This window comes from Tetranychus urticae, chromosome 1 (genome assembly GCF_039701765.1).
Source record: "Tetranychus urticae isolate SD_2017Ah chromosome 1, NJAU_TeUrti_SD_1.0, whole genome shotgun sequence".
Lineage (NCBI taxonomy): Eukaryota > Metazoa > Arthropoda > Arachnida > Trombidiformes > Tetranychidae > Tetranychus > Tetranychus urticae.
This window is the reverse complement of record NC_142958.1, coordinates 19,776,118-19,795,275: the sequence shown is the minus strand read 5'-3', so window position 1 is coordinate 19,795,275 and position 19,158 is coordinate 19,776,118. Positions and strand designations below refer to the sequence as shown.

The 19,158-nt window shown below is 31.1% G+C and overlaps 1 protein-coding gene across 1 annotated transcript in view; it reads left to right on the top strand.

The window, feature by feature from the left end:
* Positions 1 to 19,158, top strand: part of LOC107359290 (glutamate receptor 1-like) — a 36,034-nt gene that overhangs the window by 13,029 nt on the left and 3,847 nt on the right. Inside the window, exons 5-13 of the mRNA XM_015925777.3 lie at positions 8,982 to 9,232; positions 9,568 to 9,732; positions 9,806 to 10,006; positions 10,179 to 10,286; positions 10,406 to 10,516; positions 10,591 to 10,806; positions 11,116 to 11,471; positions 13,396 to 13,594; positions 18,000 to 18,244. Of these exons, the coding sequence (XP_015781263.2) occupies positions 8,982 to 9,232; positions 9,568 to 9,732; positions 9,806 to 10,006; positions 10,179 to 10,286; positions 10,406 to 10,516; positions 10,591 to 10,806; positions 11,116 to 11,471; positions 13,396 to 13,594; positions 18,000 to 18,244 (1,852 nt within the window). The remainder of the gene's footprint in view (positions 1 to 8,981; positions 9,233 to 9,567; positions 9,733 to 9,805; positions 10,007 to 10,178; positions 10,287 to 10,405; positions 10,517 to 10,590; positions 10,807 to 11,115; positions 11,472 to 13,395; positions 13,595 to 17,999; positions 18,245 to 19,158) is intronic.

The following is a 19,158-nucleotide window of genomic DNA, read 5'->3' as shown; positions in this document are numbered from 1 at the left end:
ATGTTTATCACTTTTCCTATTCTCAAACTCGTATCATTGGCAGAATGCCTTCAATTCATGGATTTTCTCCTGTTTTCCATTTTGAATGGAAAAATGTTCTAACAATGGATTCTCATCAATTTACTGAGAAAAATATTCTCCTCAAACCTTGTTATTCGTTTTGCAAAGAGCATTATTTGAAAACAATATTGAATATCATGTTCATTTCACATGAAAACACATTCAACTTTCATGTATTTACCATTGCAATTATCATTCATCAAGCTAATAAGATTTGAAGAAAATTTCAATTTTCTTTTCCCTTTCAAGTTGGCGGAAAAGGTTGATTCCATGAAAATGCATGAAAGTCTCGAACTTTGCAAAATGAGAAAAGAGAAAAAAAAGTTTATTAATTACCCAGTTTACGATTAATTAGTTGATCATGATAACAAATCGATTCTGTTTAATATTCCTACAAGAGGCAACTTTTACGATGTATTAATTTGAATATTTACTGAACAAGTGTATCAATAAACATGAAGAATTACAATAATGGAGAAAAAAAGTGTAATTAAAGCATTACCATGAAGCATTTGAGGATGAAAAATGAAGTTGAAAGGAAGTGAAAAGTTCATCAATCATGGTCAACTGATTAAATGTAATTAACAGATAATTTATCTCAATAAATTTCCATTCCAATCTGGCTAATGTTTCGAAATGAAAATTGAATCTGGTCATCTTTAGCATTCGATTTATGGAACTCGAGTTGCTCTGAAAAAAAGTTGGATCGATTTGAAGTTCGAATTTCTGTTTTTCGAATTTTGACTTTTGCAAAATTTACAAAGAATATGTTTCAGGTTCTATTCAGATAATATGAATCTTCTTTTTCTGATCACCTTCTGGTTCTGATCCATTTTTCATTTCATTATGCATTTGTTGAGTAATGCAAAAATGCTTTGGATTTCCAGCTATTTTGACATTCATTGATGAAGCTTTTTGAGTTTGGTTTGTACACTTTTACCTGGTTGGAGGTTATCAGGAAGCTTCAATGAAAGAGATTGATTAAGCTGGAGTTGTCTGGGTTAAAGTCGAAGACGATGAAAAATGATGAAATGTGATTAAGAAATAATGTAAAAGATGAATAAAGGTGAACGATTTAATATTAAATGATCAACTGTGCAACTTGAAAATGATGGTTTATTTCCTTGCAACAGGATTAGTCTCTTCTTTACACAAAATTGGTTAAGTTGTTGACTACCAAATTGAATATCATTGAATATCATGCTGACTATCTATTCATTTCCGTGCATTATTCATTCACTTGCAAAATTCTTTACCAAACTCAACATTTTCTATCAACATTTTTATTGCTTTTTCTGCCCAAATGTAAACCAAAATACAAATTTTGGAAAATAAATTCTGTCAAATTCTTGAGATGCTCAATGTTATCCTCAATAGAAAAGACCAGAGAATTGCAAAAAAATTCAAAAGCCATAAAAATGTTAATTACTTTTCAACTCTATTCTTTAGCATTCTAACGAACAAGATTCAATACTTTTAGACTCAACAGTTTTGTCCTTCAATCTCATGCAACAGATTTAGATTCTCAAGAGTCGATTTTATTTTCGAACTTGAACTTTTCTATAATGTTGTCGTTCTTGAATATTAGTGAAAGTCGACGTTAATCGACTATTACTTTTTGGCTTTTGAAATTGCACATATTTGATTGAGAATCATCATCATGAAATGCATATAAACCTTTGCATCAACATTTGTTATAACTTTTCTTCTAATGGATTTTGAATGATTTTCCCAACAATTATGAGCAAAGTAAAAAAAGCTTCAACTTGATCATTAAAATGATCTTAGGATTTCAATAATGAGTTTTTTTCTCACTTTCATCAGAAAGTTCAAAAGTTTAGAAAAGGAAATTTCCTCTTCACTTTACACCTAATTCATCTTTTTACTTACACCTATTTCATTTTCTTCATTTTCTTCCACTCTATTATACCATGAATCAATTTATGTTCCATCATGATGATAATCATAATTACAAATATAATCAACAGGGAGGTGAAAAAATGTATTGCTTTTTAAATTAGAATCATTTCTTTACTGTCACAGACCGAAGACTGCATAACTTTCACCATCTTAAAGTTGCTCTAATTTTGCCCAAATCGAAAGGAAGGTTACTTGAGTCGACTAAAAATTAACATTTCAGTCTTTAGTCGAGTAACTGGGGGATCTTGAATTATCCTATGAACAAGATTATGACTGTATGGCCAACAATACTGATTCTGGTTTTTCAATTATTCCATTTAATCCGTTCTGTGTTTGAAAGGAGCATCTGCGAAATTGCCTTTGCTCGAGTTTTTTGTGGTATAAATTTTTCGAATGGAAATTTAATGTTGATTAAGAATATTTAATTTTGTTTTTCATTATTCGAAGAGAGCTGTCATTCCCAAAAGTGCTACGAATGGTCTTGAGAATTCCATATTGTAATTCTTGTGATTTCAATATGTGGTAGCTGGATACAATACTGGATTTGTTTTATCCTTGACGCTCATTTGTGCTAATAATTTTCGAGCTAGAAGTCAAATCTTGATAATATTCGTTCATTAGAACTCCCAAAATTGAAAAACCATAAATCCAGAGTTTAAAGGACGTTCAAAGTCATTCAGCTATTTGACCTCTAAATACCATTTGAAGGTCATTTCTGAGATTTCAAACTTTTTCAGATTGGTTGGTGTTTGTTATATTTTATAACTTGTAGCATTTGAAAGATAAAGAAATTATTTAAATGTATTTTTAAATGAACCTTCATATCTTTTTACCAACATAAGTTATAAACATGAAACATCAACCAAGCCGAAAAATCGAAAAATCATATCATCTCGAATGCCCACTTTAAGAGAAAACGAAAAAATATTCTTTATAATTATGCATTAACTTGCTTAGTTTGGACCAACAATTTTCACACAAATATATCCTCTTCTCTGCGTGTAATATTTGATTGAATGGAAACAAGTCAAGATGGAATTGAAAAGAATGCCGATTTTACCTTCTCACCAGGGAACAATCTGATAAAATAGAAATGAAAATAATATCTTTACACCATTCAATGTTACACTTGAAAAGATTTTTTTTCTTTCTTCCTGCTCTTCTCTCTTTAACTCGTTACCTTTTTCACCTGAAAACCTTGAATTAACCAAAGTAAATTGAGCATCCATTGTAATACTACAATAGTTTAATGTTAATCCAAGACTTTTCAACGAATCGTAAACCTTTGAGAAATTTCATCTTTTTTTATTCCCTTTTCTAAATTCACCCAAAGTTGACTTTTTCCATGCTAACTGTTGACACTTTATTCAACCTTCTTTCAGTTCATTATTTGCTCCTTTTTCCAGGCTTAACATTCAACCTTTAAAGTTCATTATTCACATTGATTCCAACAATGATTTCGAACAAGAAAAAGAGTTTTCTCACAATTTATTTTCCAACGTAACGTTCATTGTAACAAAGATAACAATTGATAACAATTAGTTTATTTTTTGCTCTTTTGCAACGAAACTTTCCATTCAAGTATTCAGATGAATCATCATGAAATCATCAGCCAACAATGGTGCAACATGAATTTAATTTAGTCTATTAGGATGGAAAAGAAAAGAAATCAAAAATTTAATAAAACCAGAAAAGATGAAGAAAGTTGTTGAACGTGTACAATTTGTGGCATCTTGATCTGCATCTTGCATGAATTGCCTCAACTCAGATAAGGTTACTCCAGCTGAGAAGTTGAATTTCCATCATTCCCTGTAAGAACATTTGAAACTGGAAAACTGAGATTAACCTGAAGATGAAGGAAAACCATTTTCACGTTTTTACCTTTTATTCAAAATTATCAACTTTGCAACATAATTTTTTGAAAATAACTTTTGCCAAAAGGTTGAACTAAAAATTGAATGCAATGAAATTGGATGAAAAAAAGTTTACTTCAATTATTGGTTATCTTGATGTTATTTTTACAAATGCAAAATCAACTTTTATTTTCACAAATTGCTCTTTTACTTCAATCTTTTTATCAAATTTTATCCCTTAATTTGTGAACTTTGAATTTAACAAACTTTTTCCTTCTCTCGCCATCAATTCTTTGCTCAATTGAATCAAAGAATTCATTTTACTCGAAATATTCAGAGCACATTTAGAATAGCATTTTGTTGTGAATTATTTTCCAATTGTTTCTTTTTTTACTTTCTTTTCTCTTCCCTTTTTCAAGTTGTTAAATTACGATAAGAAGTAATTCTGTTGTAAAGTGAAACACTAGTTGAATTTAATGACTCAACACACTACTGAACAAGGTAAATGTTTACCTTTAATAATATCATTTACAGTCAATGAACAAATGGTTCATCAAGCAGCATGAAAAAACTCCTTTTCGCTGTTCCTCAAGTGAACAAATTAAAGCCTCATCAGAATAGTTGAAGGTCGAAATTTCAAATTTTCAATATTTTCCAACTTCCAAGCAAAATGTAAATTTTCACTCCAATAGCGAATCGAAATGACCAATAAATTTAGAACAAAAAAATGTTCGAACAAGAAATGTTTTCCTTTCATGTAAAAGGCAATAAAATGCTTTAATAAAAGTTCACTTCGAATGAATACTTTTCCACTTTTCATTGAATTTCGAAAACATTTTTCGATTTACTTTTCCATTGTACTTTTTCTAGATAATTTTTCCTTCTTTAACTCATCATTCAAATTAAATTTGATTTTTGTATCAAAATTTTACTTCATTTTCAACTTTAATTTAACCATCCATCAATCATGATAATAGAAGAAGAAGAAAAGAAAAATGAAAATATTTTAAGTGAAAAGGAAAAAAGTGAATCCAGAGAAAAGTCGAAAAAGATTCAATCGAAAATTGATAAATGACTAATCTTGAATTTAATTAAATCAACTATTCATAGCATTCATATTGAGATAAATTGTTAGTTTTAAAATTCAAGTCCAAAGAAAATGGGAAAACAAAAAAATTTCACATTAATATTCATGATGTTGATTCAAGTATTAAAGTCTTTACTTGCAAGTCAACATTTTCACGTTTCTTTTGCCTCAACATTAAACTGTTTAAAAGTCGACTTTGAGAATCGATGGTTTACTTGAAATTTTTTGTTTTTCAGCCAACAGCTAGTTTCCAATCAAGCGAAAATTTTTCATCTTCTTATCAAATATTCACAATGTTCAATACGAATAAAAGTGTTCTGTAAATCTGTTAATCTTCAATTACAAGCATTTCTTTTGTTAGTTTTAAAGACAAACATTTCTTTAACAAATGAAAAGCAAACGATAAAAAAGCATTTCTTTCCACTTCTTATGTACTTTCCAATCACTCCCAGCATTATCTTGAAAAACTTGATTCTTTTATTTAGTTTTATTAGAAGGAATGAAAAGTTGTTGAACATTATTTAGTACATTTTTCCACTTTTTTTACTTAACTTTGTTTCTTCTTTTTTTTTATATTTTCATTTCATCAACAAAATGCTATTATCTAAAAGTGTTTACTTTATTGATAACAACGAAGCGAAAAAGTATTCAAATTGTTATCAAAAAGAACATACAATTTTGTCTTTGATACAGAAACATTTCTCCAAAGTCAATACACAATTTTTTTCTTTTCCCAGAACATTTCATTTCAATCAATCATTCTACAAACATATTAGCCGTTATTATTATTTGATTTATGCATATTCATCATGGAAATTGAATGTGAAACAAAAGATCAAATCTGTAGAAAATATAATTCTCATGCTCGATAAAAATGATAGAATTTTAATTTACAAAAACAATTGCAGTTTATATTTCAAAACTTGTCTTTCGATTGTTCGAAATAGTAAGCATTTCGATATATTTCATATCGAAAGCTTTAATATCGATTTATCAAACAATATCAATAAAGACGCGAAAAGATATAAAAAGAAACTTTTCTGTTTTAAGAAAATTGCGAGTTTTTAAGGCGGTTTGGAATCTGAATCTGAATCTTGTCCAGGATAAACTGAGTTGGGTTAATGCTTCTGGTTAATCTTGATGGCTTTCAATTTAATTGAATTTGAGTTTATCTATCAAACTGTTAATTGTTAACTAATGTTTCAGTTTTGTTTCATTGTCAATGTTTCAATGATAATTGGTTCAACATTTTCAGATGTCAAGCAATAATTTCATCTTTTTCTCTCCTCTATTCAAGACAGCTTTTCTACTCAACCATTCCAATTTTCATCCCCTGGAGGCTCATGTTGCCTCTCGTTATATTTACAGTCTTTACTCACTTTTATCAGTTGCTCATCTTTACCAAGCTCAATACTTGACTTGCAATTCACTCTTATTCAACTTTTTTCTTCTTTATTCAGTAATTTCTTTTCCGTCTTCATGCTTCTTCTTCTTCTTCTTCTCCTGCACATCATGTATGTCATTTTCTGTTGCTTTTCCTTCACCCAGTTTCCCTGTGCAATTTCAACACTGAAAGTTGAATGGACAAGTTTTTATTCTTTTTTCTCGAGTCTGCATCAACCTCTTGAAAGTCAATTGAATCTGCTCAAAACTGTCGATCCAAACAGTCTTTACTCACCAAAGACTAGCATTTCTGGTAAACTTACAAGTAAAGCCACACATTTCTCACCAGTTTTTACATCCAAACCCATCAGATGATTATTATTAGCACTATTATGATATTAGTTTTCCTCAAATGTTATTAATATTTTCACTTTCGCCATTCCCTCTGTTTGATCAGGTTTATTATTATTTGATGGTCTATCAAGTTATCAGGATATTAAGACTTTACGACTTTCTTATTTATGATTTACTATGATCAATGTTTTCAAAAAGTTGCACCTCTTTATTAATAAAATCCATCAATAATTGAGAGAAAATATCATTTTATTTCACATTCCTTCATCATTGGCTATACCTGGCTCTACCTTATTGGCTGCTTAGTTACATGACTAGACTAACAAGATTATCTGATTCGTTCATTTGAATTCACTCACTTCGAAATAACTTCAACTTTAGACAAAATTTTCACCTCAACTTGAGACTCGAAAAGAACTCGATTTTCGTACATTTTTCAATCACATCACAATTCGAGTTTAATTTTGTTCTCTTGATTAAAACTTGAGCTGAAAATACCGAGTTAAGTCACAGACATTGTTGAAAGTTCAACGGATTAACGTTTAAACCGTCCATTTGATGGAAAAGTTTCAAAATTGAAAAATACTTGCTAAAGTTGAGGAGAGCAAAAAAATTTATCCACAAACCAGAAAACGAAATTTATGAGCGAAAAAAAGATTTTAAATTTTCTAGATTCTATCTTTACTTTTCACTCCCACATTGACTGGGAGTTTTTTTGCTCTCAACAAAAAAATTCTCACACATTTTGACTTTACATTCACCAACAACATTGCTCTCGATAAACATGAAAAAAGTGATAAACAAACAGTAAAGTTTGATGAAACATTTTTCCTTCTTCTTCCCTTTGGCTCATAAAAACAGGGTATTAAAAGTGTGATAGATTAACAGGGAATGAGATAAATAATAGAGAAATGAAATGATGGATTATCAATACACTTTAGGGACTATTATTTTTTACCTCCCTGCCTCATCATTCCCTGTTAAATGTTCATTTTTTTCATTCTTTTTCATCAATTTCATCATTATCATCATGAAAAACTCATCCTTCATTTTCATTCCAAGAGAAGAAGAAAAACACTTTTTTTGCGGTTCTTTTTTTTCTTTGTAAACCAACATTTTTTGCATCACCTTTTCATCCGTCAAAACAAACTCCCTTCGAATTTTCAAAATTCAACTTTCGAAACGTTCCAACAATCTTGTTCGCTCATTGAATAAACAAATCAAGTGTAAAGTATCTCGAGGCAGTTGACAGCATTCTCACTCCAAGGGAATGAATATCACTTTTCCGAGTAGAACTCAAACTCGCAATAACAGCAAACTCGAGGAGACGAAAAGAGTTTCTAAAAATGGACAAAATTGAAACAACATTGTTTGATAAAACATGATGAGAATGAGATTGAACAGATTGATTCTTAGAATAGAAAAGAAATCATTTTTTGATATTTTTTGCCAGATAATCAATTCTCAAGTTGAGTTATCAAGTCGAGTTTTTTTTTCTTCACTTTTACTCCAACTCGTTTAACTCCAAGTTGTTATCACTTGACAATCTTTTCAATATAAACATTCTTACAGTTTGCTTACAATGCTCTTAACCTTACAAATGATGCAAAAATGATATTGCAATTTACATCATTATCAATGAAGATTAATACATTAGATTCTGATTTTATCTGCAAAAAAACGTGAAACTTCATCTGCAGACACAAAGAATGATGAAAATTTGTCTGCAAACATAACAAATGGTTCATATTAATGTTCAACTTGCGGCTTCATTATCATTATTATAATGACTAATTACCAGTTATTATTATACAGCATTTAACTAAATGCTATCATCATTTCAAGTTTTGCCTTCTCTTGCAATTCCAAGCAAGAAATTTATTTCTCTCTTCATCAACCAACTTCCAACAATTTGATTAAATTTGCTTTTTTTCCTCTTTTTTTCGTCATTCCATTTCTAAACTCATTAACAAAATACGCAAACCTCATTTCCTGTGGTAATGATAATGTGATAACTTTGATATGTACAAATGTTGTGCTAAACAATATCAAGAGTGGATGAAGAAAGAATCATTGGGTGAATGGAAGATGAAAATGAAGTTGAAAAATTCAAATCATGATAACATGCTTTTGCTCTTCATTGTTGATGCTCAAACTTTTTGTTACTTTTTTTTCTGGTTTAAACTTTTTTGTCCTTTTTTCCGTCTTTATCAATTTACTTTTTAGTTAATGTTGAGTAAAAAATTTCAATTTCATTCAAAGTTAAACATGAGTTAATCTGAAATTTTGCGTCTTTTTCTCGTGTGCTTTTTGGTGATTTACAGGTTTGTCTAAATTGCAGCAAATATTGAGTTTAATTAATGATGAATATACCTTGGAGCTTCGTGCAGTTAAACGCATTCACAATGCAACCGATGCTCATGCCTTTCTTGCCTCAATCGAAATGGCTGATCCTGAATCTAGGAAATATGTTGTTCTTGATTGCGATGCCGTAACTGCTAAAGACATTATTGTTAATCATGTTCGAGATATTTACATGGGAAGAAGAAACTTTCATTTTTTACTCACAAATCTTGTAAGTACGATTAGCATATCTTCTCGAAGAAAATTTTCCACAGAATCGCCAATTTCCATACTCTAACAGCGTTCGATGACAGATCAACTGTCCAATTTAGTGCATCTTCACTTACAATTCAAAGACTGACTTTCGATAAAAAATTTCTGTGAAAAACGAAAAGAAAGAAGCTTTGAAATCCAATCGAAAGTTTGGATGAAAAATTGGCTACAGAGAAACTAGAATTGCACGATTTGAGATCAAAAGTATTCTAAAAAAGAAAATTTCGATTATCGGTTTTTTGCGCCGAATATTTTGCAAAATGTATTTCATTCTTCTCCGTGTTTGTCGAACAGGTTATGGATGATTTTTTCAATAAACACGTTCTTGAGTTTGGTGCTGTTAATATTACTGGATTTCGCATTTTACAAACTTATAATGATGAATACAAGCGTTTCTTTCAAAGTATCAAACTACTTGGTCTTGTCAATCGATCCATCGACGAAGAAGGCAGTTTATCGGTAAGAATTTTTCCTTTTCTTTGCCCAATTTTGTTCAATGAAATTTATATTGAAATTTGTTTCAATTGCAAAGGTTGAGTCTGCTTTGATGCTTGATGGAACCCGAGTCATTTTAGATGCTCTCAACCGTCTACTGCGTAAAAAGCCAGACATTTTTCGCAACAACTTTAGACGTGGACAAGTTTACAATAATGGAACGCGTGGGATTGACTGTAAAATGCAGCCTCTGATTCCATGGGAACATGGAAAAGAGATTGTGCGTTACATGCAAAAGGTATTCATTATTTATCAAGATATCAAATGACAACATTTTACTTCTTTTATTGATGAATTTCTTTACCTGACGACAAACTGAGTAAAGCAATAATTATCCAAACATAATGATAGACTAACTGTATATATTTTGCCATCTTTTCCTCTTCACTGGAAATGCAATATTTGGTCAGACAAACATGACTGGTCTAACTGGAAATTTATCTTTCGATGAAAATGGATTTCGCACAAATTTCCACATAGATATTGTTCGCATGACCATCAACAGTGTTATGACAAAGGTAATGAAATGTTTTTGTAAAACTTCTCAAGCAGAAACTTCGAAAGAAAAAATTGAATCAACTTCAGAATTTTGCAACTCAAATATTCCATTCAAATTCAACTTTTCATTCTTCCTTAGATTGCAGATTGGACTCCGTCCGGAAGTGTAACACTGATTCCAACGAAACACCAACGAATTCCTCAAGATCATCTTTCGCTCAATAAGACTTATGTTGTTACCAGTATTTTGGTGAGTCAACTGTCGATCTTTTTCGATCTCGAATTTTTCAAATTTTCTCTTCTCTTCTCAAAATTCATTCACAGGAAGAACCTTACTTGATGATGAGAAAAGCTGAGAAAGGGATTGTCTTACAAGGTAATGAAAGGTTTGAAGGTTACTGTAAAGACTTGGCTGATTTGATAAGTGAAAAGATTGGAATCAATTATACAATGAAAATTGTTCGAGACAAAAAATATGGTGGGATTGATCCAAAATCCGAAGCAGGGTGGAACGGAATGGTTGGCGAATTGATACGAAAAGTTAGTTTTCTTATTTTTCTTTTCTTCACTTTTTCCTTTTCCAAACGAATTTTCTCGAAGCAATAATTTTCTAGTTTACAATTAAAGTTAGTAATTTTTTGTTTGTTCAACATTTAACAAGTTTCATTCATTTTGCATTCCCTGCTTCCTTCCTGTTTATCATTTGCTCATTTCAATTGAAATTTCATGATTCTCATTAGATTTTTCCTCTTTTTCTTTCGCTTTTTTCACTCTTGTTCAACTTTTCTCCTTTTCCTCGCTTCTATCCTTGTATTGTCATCTTAAACATTCATCACTATTCAACAATAGGAAGCGGATATGGCAATCGCTCCATTAACCATAACATCGGCTCGTGAACGAGTAATCGATTTTACCAAACCTTTCATGTCCCTTGGAATCAGTATAATGATCAAGAAACCGGCGAAAAAAAATCCAGGAATATTTTCATTTATGAACCCTTTGAGTCAAGAAATTTGGATGTGCATTATATTGTCTTATATTGGAGTTTCAGTTGTACTTTTCCTAGTTTCCCGTTTCTCTCCGCACGAATGGAGATACGAGGAAACCTTGACTGGTCCTTCAGTTACAAATGATTTTTCCCTTTATAATAGCCTTTGGTTTTCACTTGGTGCCATTATGCAGCAAAGCTGTGATGTTTGCCCTAGGTGGGTTTACCAGTAAACTATTGATCAGTTTAACAACTCGAAACATTTTGCAAAATTTTCATAACCTTGATGAAAGGTTTGGATAAAGTAAAACCAACATTTCGTCCCTTTTCATTGCACTTGTCTAGAGCTACTTTTTCAATGTTTTTTTCTTAATTTTCATTCAATGGGAAAAAGTCGACTGAGCAATGCAATTTAATAACGTTTTAAGTGATCATCTAGACTTGCAGAGAATGAAAGTTTGATCGCAGTCATAGCCAGCATATCTGTTTAGCTTCAGAATTTTGGATATTCTTTTACAATTAAATGAAATTTCGGTTCTTGAGTAAACTAAAAAATCTTGGAGTTTTGGACTGAATGTTCTTTGACTGTCTGTAAGACTTTGCAATATTATTGCAAAAGCGGTAGAAATTAGATTTTTGAAAATCTTGCCTAATCTTCCGACAGAAACGAACTTATTTAATTAATCTAATTTTCAAACCTTTTCGATTGCGAATTTTGAGCAGCAAAAGTTTGGATTGCCAATTTCTGCGTTCTTCTTGTTCCCAAAGTTGCAAAACACAAACGAAAAATGAGCAAAGCAAAGTTGGTTAAACCTGATGACGAAATAAAAGCTTTAACCTTCCGATATAGTCTAGTAGCTAGGATATACTTTAACCGATTAAGTGGCAAACCTTTTGTTAAAACCCTGAGTTGTACCGCTACTATCAGTTTATCTACTCATGAGTCAACAAGTTAATCCAATTTAAGCATCATTCAGATTACTCATTGAACATGTTTCAGACAAACATTGCAATAACATTGTACATTGTACAAAAAAATTTTGCCCATTTCTTTTCCAAAAAACCATTCCAACTCAATCAAAGGCACAAAAAATTGATAATTAAATTGCAATTAGAATTAGTCTTTTTTCGACTTTTCTCTTAATACATCTTAATCCAACTCGAAGCCAGAAAAAGGAAGAAACTCAAGTTGAAATATTTTGTGTATTCATCTAAAAGTAATTTGTTCCCATGTAATCCAGATTCAGAGGTAAAGATAAATATAGCTTGGAGTCTTTTTTAGATAATGCTAAGTAGTAAAGAAGCTAGCAAAAAATATAGCGAAAAGTAGAGAGAGAGGAAAAAAAGGTTACAGGATAAAATGTATTACAAGAGAAAAGCTGAAAAAGCTGAAAACCAAAAATGGATTGATATACAGACACCTTTATACCATCAACAATCTATCATGAAATAATGATGACTGACGAAAAGAGGAAGAATAAAAATGAAAGGAAAGAAGAAGAAAAAAGTTGGAACAGGATAAAAATACTAACAACTATTAAGAAATATAATAAGTTTTCTTTTTACCTTTACCATCGTAATGATAATAAAATATCAATGATATATATCTTGAAGCTTAAACTAAATTCTTACCTTTCCATTTTGCTAACTATTGCTGTTAACACAATTATCTTGAATTCCTTCTCCCTGTTTACTCCTTTATTCACCAGCTCATATATCTTTTCCTTTTTTCTCCCTGTTTCTCATGTAATATTATTATTCTGATGAGCATCATTATTACAGCTTTATTATTGTAATATCTTTTCATGTTTTTATCGATTCAACTTGCAAGTTAATTTTTGAGATTTACTAATGTTTTAGTTTCTTCGGCTTTTATTGCAACAAAAAAAAAGGTTATTGTACGCATAAATTGAATCAATGTTTAGTCGACTTAATGGAGAATTTATTTTTCTCGAATTCTTCTCTTGTGATGAACTCAGTTAGAGCATTCTGTCGTTTCTTTGATTACATAATGCATCTTGTGATGATCAATGGCTATTGATGGAGTTGATTAACTTGTAATTACGCCTTGTGATTACAAGTGTTTTTGCATATTTTGCTTTTCTAATTGTGTTCACATTGTTGTGGTTTGTCCTTTGTAGATCCATTTCAGGGCGGATTGTTGGTGGAGCTTGGTGGTTTTTCACCCTCATTGTTATATCATCTTATACTGCTAATTTAGCTGCCTTTTTAACGGTTGAACGAATGGTTACACCGATCAATTCAGCCGATGATTTAGCCAAACAAACTGAAGTTGAATATGGTGCTTTACGTGACTCTTCAACTCAAGAATTTTTCAAGGTAACAATTTTTCGTTCAAAATTACTGCCTGAGTTAAATATGTGCCAAAAGTATAGTTTGAAAATTTGCACAAACGAAACAAAACTCACTTGATATAACAAATAACCTTAAGAGAACCTTTAGTCGCAAGGCAAAAGACTATTGACTAAAAGAATCAGTTTAGTGATTCGATCTTAGTTAGGATAATGTTTAGTCCAAGCCTGTGATCAAGATTAAAGATTGAAAGATTTTGTGCCATTCAAGTCTGAAAACTTCGCCAGCGAAGGAAATCTGTTTAGATTCCGAACAATTCAATGAAAGATTCACCGGTGCAAAGCTAACCTGCGCAGAATAATTCTAGACAAAGTTTGAAGTCTTTTAGATTAACTTTGAGCTTTTTATTGAAACTTAAGACTTGTTTTAAGAAATTATTATTTAGCTAAAATCGGTTTTAGAGATTCTCAAGGTTCGTAAAGATGGTTTATTGATTTGATATTTCATCGAATGTGTTAGATTTGGTAAAACAGTTGTAGCATCTTTAAAAATACAAAACCTTTCTTCGTTGAACTTTCAGTTGTCCCACTAGCATGAGGCTGTAAAAGCCAGACAAAAGGTTACAGAAAACCTTTAAAACTCTTTGAACTGTTTGTGTATGAATATTGTGATCATGACATTGATAGACTTGTGAAGCTACTTTAAGACAAATTAACTCCAAGTTAAGACTGAAAGTCAACTTTATAAGGATTTACTTGGCTTCACTCACGACACCAACTGACTTTTGAAGTAACAGTTTTCGAGTTTCGTCAACTCATCTTTCAACTTGAATAATGACATCAAATATCGTTTTTGATTCTACTTTGGAAGTACACTAAAACCCAATTTTCATCCTTTTTACCCATTAGAGCTTAATCGAATTATGATATTTTTAAAATTGTTCAACTAATAGCAGTTGTTGGAGTGAAAATGTATCAACAACTTTTACTAAATGATTATGCTGATCATTGACGAACAATTATCAGTCGAGAAAAAAAGTTGCACAAAAAACGAAGAATCAAATTTTACCATTTTTCATGTAGCAACGTTAATGGTTCAAAAGATGACAATGAAAGTCACTGAATTTCCCTTCATTTATTCATTTTCCTTTCCATGATTGTTGCACAGCAAAAGAATCATTAAACTTAATTTATTTATAAACAGAATATCAATCGATTATGACAAAAGTGCAACTGAATAATCTATATATTAATCTTGAATCGAATAGAAAAGACTCAGAATTTCGATACAATGCTTGTCTCGAGCGCAAAACAAATGTTGCTCAAGATGAACATTTTTTTCTCCAAATGATATTCACCTGAAACTCAAGTCACCATGAAAATTGAGGAATTTGCAACCATCAAGTTGATCATTTTTTACTTTTCAGTCAAATTCTGTAAACCTTTTGATCCTTTCCAGTTTCTCATGAAATTAATTGAAACGGAAAAACAATTCTGAATTTAAAATCACCTTGTCCACAAGATTCACCTTTCATGGAAAAAAGAATAAAATCGCAATTTCTATTTTCATCTTTTCCAATTTTCAATTTAAGATCGTCAGACAGAAGGAACTGAGTTTAGCTAAATATTCAATTCACATTCATTTATTATCCGGAAAGAATGTTAACCCTTTAGGGAATTCTCATGAATTGCAATAAGAAAAAGTTTCAATTCTTTTTCTCTGTTCAGAATTTTCTTCATTTCTAAATTAATCACTTTACAATCGTCGAAATGGAATTGAAGTGCAAAAAGAAAATGTTTTTTTTCTCTTCAAACCGTCTATTGGTTTGTCATGATAATTGGTTTAGTTTTTTCTTCATTGGAATTTCATGAAATATTTGAATCATTTTTTTATTAAATTTAAAACTCACTTTTCATCAGATTATTCAGAGAATGAAAAGTTGGAAATTTTTCGTTTTTTTGTCGTTTGTTCAATGTTCTGCTCTTGCAGCTAATTGTAATTTCATTACTCAAGATTGACCATTTGATGGTCTTTTTGCTGCTTCTTGTGTTCAACTGAATTTTCATTAAATAGTGAATTTTGAACGGAAAAGATTGAGATACCAAATTGTGTCATAATGTTTATGATATTTTACCTCGAGTAATGTTTATTATTAGAAATGTCATGTCAAATGAAATGAACATTATAATCAAAAGCGATGACATTGATTCTTACCAATGAAAATTGCTCAAAGGCATTAACAATTCATTCAAGTTTCATCTGCTCATTATTGTTATCAATTTCTATTTACAGGGAGTTTCTCTTCTCTCTGTCTGGAGGTAAAACTCCAAGACTATTTCAACTACAGAATTCATATTTAAACTGTAATCTGAGCATTCCAGATTGAAATAACATTCAATTTTTCGTTACAATATCATTCGAGATTATTTGATTTCCAATCGAAGTCTGAAGGCAATTGGAAAAGCACTCAAAAACATGAGCTGTAGGTACTTTTTAGACCATGATCCTGGTTCCAGGAAAACTTCTAGATCTTTTCGATCTTAATGATAACGATTGAAGAAAGGGAAAAATGGCTTCAAAAAAGAGTTTCGATAGACAATAGAATAAATTCAAAACTCGATATTTTCCCTTTTGCCTTGTTAAACTGTCCATGTTCATTTACTAAACGATTATTCCTCCCAGAATTTCCTGGAAAACTCATCAATATATTTTGATATCAATATGATTTGACTCAACTTCTGAAGCACTTTTCGATAATTTTCTAAGCTCTAAGTTATCTGTCTAGCTGTGAGTTTTACTTGTATTATGATTATTTTGTAAATTTTATTTGAGTTGAATGAATAAAAAATCTCGGTTGACGAAATGTGTGAATCAAAAGTATTTGAGGCTCTCAATATATCATGTTTCAGATAAACTCTTATTTTAATCTTAATTGTTCCACTTTTAGTTTCTTTCACATTGATTTTGTAGCAGCAAGAACAATTTTATACCAAGTTTGACTTTTCTTTTCGAGTTTAAAATGATTCTTGCTTTAATTGGCTTTAAAGTTTCGTTGATATTTTTTACGATAAAGCATTTTGTCTCGCCCATCCCTGAAGAGTTGAATATCCGAAGAGGGCGACCTTCAATTTTGATTTTCATTGCAAATTTACAATTCAAATATCGTTGTTCCAAAGTTGACAAGTTTCTGACTTGATTTCCATTTCTCCCTTTGTGGGTTCAATGAATGTTCAACTGTTGCTTTGAGAAAAAAACAAAAAATGACGAATTTCGACGGAAAAGATGAAAAATGTTGGTGAAACCACGTCAATGTTAATGATGATGATGAGACGAAATCAGTTTGACGATGAAAAGTTGAATGGCGGAAAGAAAATGTTTCAATGTTTTCTTTTGGTCTCATCTTTTCAAAGTTGTCTTCATCTGTTCGCTTGTTTTTTCAAGTTACAAAGTGTATTATCTCGAAGATGAAAATGAAGTGCAACAAAAAGAATGAATTCTCGGGAGAATTTCAAGTTGATTCTGGTAAAAGCATTTTTCTGTTGTATAATCTTTTTGCTTCTTCGTCTTCATCACCACCTCATTCCCTGAACATCCTTTTTGTGCTCATTCCCTCATCAGTGAAAAAGAAACGAAAGAATGAGTTGATTTTTTGTTCTTGGGCGACTTTGATGATAGGAAACACGGTTCAGTTGAAGAAGAGGAAAAACATTTCATCTTTCACCCTCTTTGGCCTCATTTCATAGACTAATGTTGATGAACCAGATTTCATTCAAAAAGCTAATCATTAAATCCGAATCTTGGTAATCATGAAATTTTTCTCATTTCACTCTTCTTTTTCTCTTCATTCTCTAACTTTTTGTTGCTTTCATTTGTTTACATTTCATTTTAAATCGCTTGTTTCATCATGCATCTCGGTTTACATGATGGATTCAGTTTTGCTTTTCTTTACTTCAAAATTCATTCTGGTTACATCACGTAAACACAAAGGTTTGCTTCAATAGTTTTTGACAAGTTGTAATCAGGTGAAAACGGATAATCCATTATTTAATGTTCGTTTCATTAGATAATTCTAATCATGACCTCATCTTGCAACTTTTTTACTACTTTTTTCGATTCATTTTTGCTTCCAGTTAAAAGGTCATTTCAAGTTTGTCTATTTTCTCACAATTTCCGTGATTCATGTTGATAAATGCTTTTGACCATTTGACTTTATCTTTGTGAGTCCGGAAACAAGTTGATGGCATTCATCTTGTTTCTTGTAAAAGTAATCAAAGACTGAAAATGGCGAAGGAAAGCGAAAATGGAATGAAAAACAGAAAATGTTGAAATGTTTCGATGTGCCGATTTTCAGGCTATTTTTGTTGTCACAATGGAAGTTAATGAATTAGCAAATTGTTTGATATTTTTTTGCGTTTTTCTTATCGTCTCTCAGCGTTCCAAAATTGCCGTCTATGTTCGTATGTGGGAGTTCATGACGCAACGTCCAAATGTTTTTGTGGACACTTATTCAGAGGGAATTCGTCGAGTGAGAGAATCAAAGGGAAAATATGCTTTTCTCATCGAGTCTACACAAAACGATTATGTTAATGAACGCCAGCCCTGTGATACAATGAAGGTTGGACGCAACTTGGATGCTAAAGGCTATGGTGTTGCAACGCCATTAGGATCACCTTTAAGGTAAGGTAAAGCTTTTCAATGGTTTCATTTAAGGTTACATGAGCAGTCAGCTCTTGTAGAGTGTGAGAGTAAAAAATGCAAATCGAGTTCTGTTCTTACATGAACTGCTAGTGAAATGCGCTGACGACTTTAAAAGTTTGTCTTTAGACTAAGCTACCAGAGAAGTCACTCCTTCAAGTCAAAAGTGATGCATACTTTGAAAAGTCGTCTGAATACACATTGGATCGTAAATGAAAACCCATAACTATGCAAGTTTCAATTCTTTCATCGAAAGAAAAGTTTGACATTTTCTTCTTTTACTTTTGATGATTGGGTCATTTTACGAGGATTATTGAGCAGCATAAACACTCATTACTAATGAGAGAATGTTTTGGGTTTCTCTTTGCGTTTCGAGCAAAAGAAATTCACCCGTTAGAACCTCGACTGTCTACAAGCAACTTAAACAATAAACTCAATCTGATGTTTTAGTTGGTTCCAATCACAGACAATAAACAAGTAACAGTTAGTAGCATTAGCCAGAAGAATCCTGATTTTTCAAAGAAAACAATAAATTAAAATTTACTTGCTGTTTGAAACATTTTGAAGAAAGTTCGTATTTTGAAAATGAAAAGCTGTCCAAATACGTAATCTTTAGCAGACTGCTAAGGATTTTTCATCTGGATCAATGAATGTTATTCTGTTATGCATTTCACTCCAAGTTTCAACAATCATGTTAATCTGGTAGAAAAGGGAGAAAAAGCAAATTTAATACAAAACTAGCCGAGAAACTGGAAACACAGGGAATGGAAAATAATTTATGAGTTTTCTTTCAGTGAACCTGTTGTTTACCTTCATGATTCAATGTTAAAAGGTTAAAGTAAATGTAATAAAGTGAGGTAAAAACAAAGAGTTGGAAAAGAGTTGCTTGTAACATT